Here is a 9,946-nt window from a genome sequence, read left to right on the forward strand (position 1 = left end):
AGAGAAAATCCTGTGCTCACTAAAAGTACTTTTAAACAGAACTTCATGAAGCAGTTCAGTTACTCTGCTTCTCATGCCTGTTATATGGAACGACCTTTGTGACAGCAAGTCTACCTATTACTGCTATAGTTAATTATCAGTTAGCAATACTAGAAGGTATGCAGCACAGCATAAAGTTCACACTTGAAACAGTGACCTCACCTTCACCGTATATGGAGAAATAATGGCATGACTTTCTTCACTTATGTAAGAATCTCACCCAGTTTATTGCAACATACTAGATTAATTAAAAGGAGTCATGGATTTCAATCTAAAGCATCTATGCAGATGCTGGTGGAGGTGTCCCTAGTAGTTCTTCTAACATCAGGTCAGTGTGCTTGTCTTCTGCATTTATGGGGCAAATTTAATTTCTGGTGTAGATCTCTTGGTAGCAATAAGACTTACAACAGGAAAGAATTTAGTTTAAGGAATGTTTCAATTGCAGATTAACAGCCTCTCTTCACTATTACCTCATGATGCAGATCTCAAATCTTGCTGAAGTGCAAAAGACTTTATGTTCCAATTACTGTCCATCAAACCAATTATGCTGATTCTAAATGCAACTTTTTAGATGCTGTTGTTTCTGTCAAATAAAGTTAAAATAGCCTAAAATCCACGTGTAAGGATTGAATGTGTGTCAGTTACTTCTTATGTTATCTAAACCATTTCACCATATTAGGTGGTCTTTAATTTCTGTCATTTTTAAAAAATGTTTTTTAAACTGGATGCTTACAATATTTAAATTAATACATTTGTGCCAGGCATTTTGCTGGGAAGCTGTTCTGTCAAAAGTTTTTTAAATCTCTGAAATCAGAATGGGTTTACTGTTGATGTCAGCAGCAGCACAGTTAGGATATAAATGAAAATATTTTAAAGCAATTTTAATATGTATTTAATTAACAGTAAAATAACTTAGGTGCATAAAGGCTACCATGTTGTCTGGGACATGAGGTCCAAACCAGCCTCCTGTGCTTGGCAATGGCCAGTGCCAGATGCTGTGAAGTTTCAAGAAACTAGATTGGTACTTGTAATGGCCTTTTTTGGGTAGGTGAACAAATCAAAATATCAGGGGTAAAAAAGCAATTTATGTTAATCAAATAGATGATCTTTTAAATTCATTTTTCAGCCAAGAAAGAAAAAGCATTATATTAACCAAAACAAAACATTCTTTTTGGCAGATTATGAAAAGCAAAAGAAAAGCACCAATTTGAAAACAAAAGATGAAATATTTTGTTTAGAAAAATGTTAAGAGGTTTCAACCATCTAAAACATAATCCTCCAGTTTTTTGGTGGGGTTTTGTTGGGGGTGGGGAGCAGGTTCTGTGCCTGAAACCGTTTGCTAAGTTTGATCAGAATTTGTAAAGCTCTTTGTCATCTTCTGGACTGACAGAGTTGCACATAAATAAGTTTAAAAACAGAAGTTCAGTGCACATAAACCAGTTTCAAAATGGCTGAAACTAGTTTAAGATAAACCTGGTTAAATGTAGTATCAGACTTAACTGATTTAGGTCAAACCAGTTTATGAATCTTCTGGCCCAGACCCCTTCCTGGTTCAAATTGAATCAGCGTTCCCCAGCATCTCAGCATGCTTTGCAGCCCTGGGCTGGGCTGGGCTGGGTGGGGCTGGGCTATACTGTCTGCTCCAGAGAGCAGGGCTGGCACCACCTCTCTGCTCCCTAGCCGGAGCAGTGAGGGCTGGCTCACTGTCCCTCCCCCCCACCAGGCAAACCCCAGCTGGGGTCTGGGGCCAGGGAGGGGAGTTAAACTCCCCTTCTCCTGAATACAGAGCTCCTGCTGGCTGCAACTTACTGCTTGCTGCAACTGTGGACTACAAATCCCAGAGGCACCTAGACGCAGGAAAAGGAAGTGATGAGCAACCCTGGAGAGTCCTGTGTCTGTGATTGTGGACTGCAAACCCCAGAAATCTCAGAGTCAGCAGAAAGAGGAAGCGAACACACAACCTATGCTGGCTGTTCCAGACAACCATGCTCTAGTGTCCCCCTGCTTCTAGCTTAAGCCACTGCAGGCATGTTGCTGCATTTCCTGACTCAAAAGTGGATATCTATACATTTGCTTATTGGTTCAATCTTTGCAGCTTAGTCTAATGTGCAAAGACTGAATCAATTTAGCCTCAGACTTTTTGATTGTCTATACTTAGCCCAGGTACATAGTTCCCCCTGCCTCACCTTCCGGATGTATTAATAGAAAGTAATCATAGTCCCTTTCAGACTCCATTTTTAGCCTAGCCATACCTATCTCATCAAGTCTTCTCTTATCCTTTGTTCATCCCTGGTAGCCCTTCTTTGTTTATGTTTTACTTTCAATGAATCTTGAGCATAGGTGAGTAACATCTCTCTTGAGATAATTATCCATCCAATTAGATCTTGAACCCTTCACTGAAGGAATTTTCTTCTTTCTTGGGATCCAAATTCCAAAGAGCTTAGGAGTGTGTGATTTAAGAAATTCTCAGGGTCCTCCATATTTATGTCCCTGAGATCTTCATTCTAGATGACTTCATTTACTATTAAGGGAAAGATTTTTACTAAACCTTATCAGCTGGAAAAAGTTATCTTGAGTTTGATCAAATGCCTACTGGAGTCCATGAAAAGACTCCAGTTGATTTTAGTGGCTGTTAAATTGAGTCCCACATGTCTTATGCTTTTAAAAAATCCCATCTAATACAAATGTGGATATTCTCAATTATCCTGTACACCAGGTTAATCATTTTTTCAGCACTAAGGTCTTGCCCTAAATTATATTTAGCGGCTATGAAATCTACAGGTTAATTGTTTTAACCTGTTGTTCTAAATATGATGCCTTAAAATGTCATTAAATGTTCTCTTATTCTTGTTTTATAAGAGTTAGTAAAATAGAAGCATCAGATTTATCCACTCTGTATTGTTCAGCCTTTTGTTTACCCCTCTCATTTCCCCTCTCCATGCCTTTGATTAATTTCATTCCCTGGCTCTCAACTTCTTCTCTTTGTGACATCCTCTCACTAAAGCCTATCATTCAAGTCCTTTTAGGTAGTGCAGGTGGTGCAGAAGAAGGCAGTCTAGAGTCTTAGCAAGGACTGGATTTATGTACTATACTAAGCCAATGCTTCATAGAAGGCAATGTTTGCTTCGATTTAACAATTTAAACTGAACAATTTAAACGGTTGAAAAACCATGGATTTAAATGTGTGGGAACTTTCAGCAAGATGACTTCAGCTGAAGTCCTTTGCCTCTTAAACCTGCTTTCCACACAGGTCCAAAAAAACTAGTTACACTGATGCCCTGAGTTTGTCACTTTACTTAAGGTTTGCCAAACAAGTAAGGAGGGATATTATTTCTGTTTTGATCTATTGTGTTAGTGGGTCCTTTTTCCTTGAACTAACATTTGTCATACCAATTTTCTTTGCTTGGCAATATTTTTCTGGCACAGGTACAACAGTTAAGGGTGCACTGCAAATAAATAAAAGACCAACTGAAAACAATATTTCTGAAAGTATTGTAGCTTTATATAGAAATAACAACCTGGGGAAAAATAGGATCAGACATCAAAGCAGTTCCTGATAAAGGGCAGGAAATTGGTTCCAGTTGATAATATTTCTCTTGAAGTGAGCTGTATCTGCTATTCACTGTTCAGCTTCTATACACTCCTGAACTATTCCAGATGCAGCCCTGTAAAACCCTCTGAAGCTACATACAGCACTGGTAGGTATGGACAGATGTTGGGATTTCTCAGTTGATTTGCTGTTCAGTACAGAAAAGTTTCTTATAACAAAATGTGGTTCTAAGAAAACCTGTGTTGTATTGGATACCTCAGCTGACATTTCCCCTTGCTGAGGACAGAATAAAGGAAGACGAATTTTGAAATAAGGTACCTGGAACTAGGCTTGTAATTTCTTGTCCACTTAGCTTTTTATAAGTAAATAGACATAGAAACCACACAGAATGATATACAAAATGGGCTGTTGTATGAGACATGAGAGCAAAAACAATTTTTGAAGCAACTATAATGTTCCTAATGTGTGCCAGATTGATAGTCCTTTGTTCTTGTATTATGAAATAGATTGGAAACTTCTGTTTTTCATATCTTCTCTATACCACTGATTACTGTGTATGCTTTCATCATGTCCTTATTTATCTCATTTCTAAGTTAAACAATCCTAATCCTCATATGAAAGTGTTTTTCTATGACCCTCATCATTTTCAACATCTTTCCCAGTGAAAATTTAGAAAATGTTATAAATTAACGATAGTATCTGAACTATATTTGTGCTCCTCTACCGTATTCAGCTTTTCAGAGAGTATTGTGTCACTGTCAGACAAATTAATCTCTAATTTGACTCCTAAGGCTACTCATTCAGTAGAGTGGAGAAGGGGCAACTCATTCAACAACATTAAACCAAGAACATGTGGTAACACTAGAGAAATTCTGTCATCATGTAGCTAAACATGTGACGGACAAGTTAGTAGTATATCTAATATAAAGTTATATTTTATAGAGATTTCTCATAAGAATCTCCTAAATGGATGCAGTAAAACTTAACAAAGTATTTTATTTCAGAATAGATAACCTGTACATGTAATGATGGAAGCTATTGATATAAAAATCATTGGAGACACAGAACAAAAGTCAGCTAATAATGTGGACTTGGATGACCAGTAAGTAATAAGACATCTTGTTTTCTTGATTGCATTTTTTTAATAGCTCATTGGAACTGTCTCAAGTGCTGCTTGCAGAATTTTCAGGGTAAAATATGTATAGACGCCAACTAATGAGAATTGTACTCTTTTCACAAATGTTTTATTGCAATGTAACTACATTTACTTTAATGAAGTTTCCCCTTATTTTAAGTGAGATCTGAGATCAGGCCCATTGGCCTTTCTTGATTTCAGATTTAATTCTCTACATTGGCATCAAGCAGCCAGTAGTGGGTTGAATTTCCTTTCCCTTACAAAAATGACTATGTATGCTAAAATAAATTTGTGCTAATTTGAGCTCCCTGGGACTTCTGTTCGCAGAATGATTTTTGATTTTTTCCTGCACACAACTATTTTACTTTAATTTTCCTCTCAGAGGAACTGTATACGGTGTTTTATTGATTTCTTATTGACATGTTGAACTACATGTAACAGAAAACAGGGCATAGCATTACACAAGATGGCTGAGAGAGAAAATTTAAATTTCATACTCCAGCCAGGCCTGTCACAACCCCAGAGAGTATCACCCTACAAGAAAGAATTGCTGCCAATTTTACTTTTTGGATTTCTTTTGATGGCAGGCAGATTTAAATTGCCCTAAATTGCCGTAGGATAGCCCTACGGACATAGGATCTGTATGTGTGAGCAGTCTTAGGCCATGCCCAGGCAGTATTATCCACTTTGTTGGTCCTCATGGTTCTATGAAATTTCAGATCTATGATGGATACTCCACCACATTCTAACAAACATTCTGCTATTGTGTATGTTTGTGACTGAGCTATAACTCCTTCCTCACCCAGCCATGCACAAGGGCTTGCAATAGGATCCTTGAAAAGCAGCTGCCTTCTGGTGCCTGTACCAAGAGAATTCTCTCTTAGTTGTCCCTATCTCTTTCACCAAATGCTGCTTTAGCCCGTTTGCCCAGTACGCAAGGCCACAGGGGGGGTGAAAATCTCCACTATATGTCAAACACTGCAACCTCAAAAACACCTTCAGACCTCAGTCCCATAATCATTTACATACATGCCTGATTTCTGATTTAAGTAATAACTGTGTATATGACTGAGTCTATCATTATTCAAAATGAAAAAATTTTAAAAACCAGAATTGACTTTTACTAATTCTACGTTGTCTTAATTCAGAATACAGCTTATAGCCAGTTTCTCTTTCATGCATTGTTTAACCTTCTGTGCCTCTCTCCCTGAACCTCTCGCATCTCGGTTTGTGTTGAACCTCACTGTAGCCTCCTGGGCTGCACGGCCAGGCTACTGGGAGCGGCCTTGGGTCAGCTCCCCAGGGGTCTCTCCTGCCATGTCTTTGATGGTAAATAGTATTCTAGTGGGAGGATGGTGTCTGGTCCCATCTCCCCTGGTACACTCCATTGGTCATCCTCACAGCTATTGCTTCTTGGGCCTCCACCTCCCCTACACCCCACCTAACGCCAACTGTGATGTTGTCCACTGGGGCCAATGTTCTGGCCCTCTCCGATGCTCGGTTTCTTAGGGGCTGCAGTCATGGGCTACAGGTGGTACTTGCACTGAGTGTCCACCATGGCCCTGCTGTGCTTCCTGGCTCACATGGTACCTGACTCCACCTGAGTCTCAAACCCCCTTGTTACATGGTTTCCTCCCTGAGTTTGGTACCTGCCATAGTTTCATAGTTTTTAGGGTCAGAAGAGACCTGAGCAGATCATCGAGTCCAACCCCCTGCCATGGCAGGAAAGAGTACTGGCATCAAACGACCCCAGCAAGGTGTTCATCTAGCCTCCTCTTAAAGACCCCCAGGGTAGGAGCCAGAACCACTTCTCTTGAAAGTTGGTTCTAGATCCTAGCCGCCCTAACAGTGAAGTAGCGCCTCCTGATGTCCAGTCTGAATCTATCCTCTGCCAACTTGTGGCCATTATTCCTAGTCACTCCTGGTAGTGCTTGGGGGAACAGGGACTCCCCCAATGCCTGCTGGTCCCCTCTAACTAGTTTGTAACAGGCCACTAGATCCCCCCTCAGCCTTCTCTTGTGGAGGCTGAATAGGTTCAGGTACAATAGCCTCTCCTTGTAGGGCCTGCCCCGCTGTCCCCTGATCATGCGAGTGGCCCTCCTCTGGATCCTCTCCATGTTGTCCACATCCCTCTTGAAGTGCAGCACCCAGAACTGGACACAGTACTTCAGCTGCGTCGTGACCAGTGCTGCATAGAGGGGAAGGATCACCTCCTTGGGTCTGCTTGGTGTCCACGTCCAGGTTCTGTCTGCATTGTCTCCACCAGTGTCCCAGTTGCTGCTGTTGCTGGCCTCAGTCCACGTCGGCCTCATAAGCGACTCCTTGGGCCCTCGCTGACTCGGCTTGCCCTCCATGCTCCCCTCTCTGGGGCGCCCATGTTCCCTCCTCTTCAGGGTCCTCTGGGCTCTCTGGCTTCTCTGGGCTGGTGGGGAACACTACTTCTGGTCCTGCTGGCTTCCTTCCTGCAAGGCCTTTGATCTTTGTGAGTTGCCATGGTTTCACTTTTACTGCTATTGGCTGCCAACGCGGCATCCTGCCACCTCTCTCCTGCCTCTGGTAAGTTTCTTTCAAGTGTCCCAAGGCAACTTAAATGGGGGGGGGGGTGTCTCATCCTGCATTTCTTCCCTCTCAACATACCTCAATAGGAAATCAGCAACGCGATTAGCCATTCCTGGTCAATACCTTACTTTGAACTTATACGGCTATAGTGACAACGCCCATTGTGTTATCCAGGCATTGTCGTGCTTAAACTTATTCAGCCATTGTAGTGGGGCACGATCAGTAAGTAGGTCAAACTCTCGCCCCATTAAAAAATATCTGAAATAGTTTACTGCCCACTTTATGGCCAGGCACTCCCTTTCAATGGTGAAATACCTGGTTTCCATGTTGTTTTACTTTTGGCTTACGTAGGCAGTTGGGCGACCTACCCCCCCTTGTTCCTGGCAAAGAACTGCCCCAACAGCCATCTCGGAGGCATCGGTCTGCAGAATGAAAATTTTTGAGAAGTCAGGTGTTATGACGACTACCTCACTGCACAAATCTCTTTTGACGTTTTCAAACCCTCTCTCCATTTCAGGTGTCCACTTAATAGGACCCTGTACCTTCCCTCTTATAGCCTCCATTAGTGCTATGGTTTTTTCCATGAAGCTGGGAATGAATTGCCTACAATACTTTGCTAGTCCCAGAAAAGCCCACATCTGTCGCTTTGTCTGTGGAAGCAGGTATTTTTGTATTATATCTATCTTACTAGCTAGAGGGCATATCCTACCTTGCCCTACTCTGACTCCCAAATAATTCATCTCTCACACCCCTAATGCACATTTTTTTGGGTTAACAGTCAGGCCTACCAGGAGTATTTCTTGCAGCATCACTCCTACATGGAGTAAGTGCTGTTCCCAGGTCTGCGAGTAAATTACTATGTCGTCAATGTATGCGGCTGCATACATCAGGTGTGGGGCTAGGACACGGTCCATCAGTCATTGAAAGGTTGCTGCGGCCCCATGTAGGCCAAAGGGCATTCATGTAAACTCAAACAACCCCCAGGAGGTGCCAAAGGCCATTTTTGGCCAGTTTCTTCCTGCCACAGGGATTTGCTAGTACCTCTTTGCCATATTGATAGTGGAGCTGTATCAAGCCTGCCCTATCTGCTCTAGTAACTCTTCTACATGTGGCATGGGAAAAGCGTTGAATCTGGCAACCCCATTAACCTTCCAAAAATTGATGCATAGTAGGAGTTTACTGTCACTTTTTGGCACTATTACCATTGGACTGCACCAGGGACTATGTGATGGCACAATGATCCCTTGAGCCATCATCTGTCATAGTTCTCCCCGGACCTTCTCTCGCCAGTGATGGGGGATGGGACTCCACCTTTCTCATATGACAAACGCTTCAGTGTATGCATCTCATGTTGTATCCCTTGGGCCCAGCCGGGCCTCTCGTTGAACACTCCATGGAACTTCACCACCATCCTCCCCAGCTGGTTGTGCTGTCAGGCATCGAATTCTGGTCTGTACACTGGTTGACCACCTGGTTCTGGCCCTTCTGGTAGCTCTTCTACCTTGGGTCCTAGTTCCTCCCAGAGATGTTCTGGGCTCAACAGCCAACCTTTGCCATTCTTTTCTATGCCCAGGGTGATGGACTTCATAGTCCACAGGCCCAGACTGCCACACAATTTTGAACAGGCCTTGCCACCATGTCAGCAACTTGTTGGCTGTAGTTGGGAGTAGTAGGAGGGCCTCATCCCCAATGCAGAAGTGTCTGGCAGGGGCTCCTTTGTTGTATCCTTGTTGTTGCTTCCGCTGGGCCTCGGCCAAGTGTTCCTGGGCAAGCTGCCTCACTTTTGTTAACCACTCTATCATTTCCTGTTGGTAGCGGTGTACCCCGATTTCGGGCCGACCCGTGCTTTCCCATTCCTCTCTTACCCCTTGTAACAGGGCTTGGGGCTTGTGGCTGTATATTGATGAGGAACAGAAAAGTACTGGAAGGAGTGTATATGTGTCGGGACAGGATGAGGGATATGGGAAGGCTGAGTGAGAAGAACACGGTGACCGTCAGGATAAGCTTATCAGGAGACAGTTTGAGAAAAGACACCAGGATGAGTCACTGTCAGACTGCCAAGAGTATGTTACGGGGCAGGCTGATCTGTATGTGATTTATCAGTATATAAAGAAGTCTGTGCTTTTTTTCTGTTGAGAATGAGCTGCCCCTTGCTGTTCTCCCATGGCCATGCAAAATAAAGTGCTTCTGATAGCCAAACAGTGATTCTGTCTGAATTTCCACATCATCTTGGGGTCTTGCCTGGGAAGTGTCCTCACACAGACCACCCCGAGTAGGACCCTTGCCTCAGCTCTTCAACTCCATCGCTCCGAGAAGGCTATCCTTGACTCAGTTCTTTGGCTCTGTGGCCTTGACACCCCAGACCCTGATCTACCATCTGCCTGTTTGGCTATGGAAAAAGCCCTGGCCAGGGTGAGTACCTGCCTGTTTCAGTGTCAGTAAGACCTAGGTGTGACAATGGGTAGCGGGACCTCTAAGGTCCCACCGCGGGATCCCACCTGGTATACATATCTGAAATATGGGCCCCGGTAAACACAGTACTTAATAAAATTACCCAGACATCTCGTGGGAAGATCACTCAGCTAAATCTGAGTGGGCGCAAAGCTTTCTCTCGTGCGTGGATGACCTCTACCTGACCCAAGAAGTCTATGGGCCAACGAGAG

At 43.1% G+C, this 9,946-nt stretch overlaps 1 protein-coding gene across 1 annotated transcript in view; it reads left to right on the top strand.

The window, feature by feature from the left end:
• The first annotated feature begins 254 nt into the window (after positions 1 to 254).
• Positions 255 to 9,946, top strand: part of LOC109309643 (ATP-binding cassette sub-family B member 5-like) — a 91,167-nt gene continuing 81,475 nt past the window's right edge. The window contains exons 1-2 of the mRNA XM_019534436.1: positions 255 to 367; positions 4,594 to 4,691. Coding sequence (XP_019389981.1) covers positions 4,615 to 4,691 — 77 coding nt within the window. The 5' untranslated portion in view covers positions 255 to 367; positions 4,594 to 4,614. The remainder of the gene's footprint in view (positions 368 to 4,593; positions 4,692 to 9,946) is intronic.

The sequence above is a fragment of the Crocodylus porosus genome, unplaced genomic scaffold (assembly GCF_001723895.1).
Source record: "Crocodylus porosus isolate Cpor-Errol unplaced genomic scaffold, CroPor_comp1, whole genome shotgun sequence".
NCBI classification, from domain to species: Eukaryota; Metazoa; Chordata; order Crocodylia; family Crocodylidae; genus Crocodylus; species Crocodylus porosus.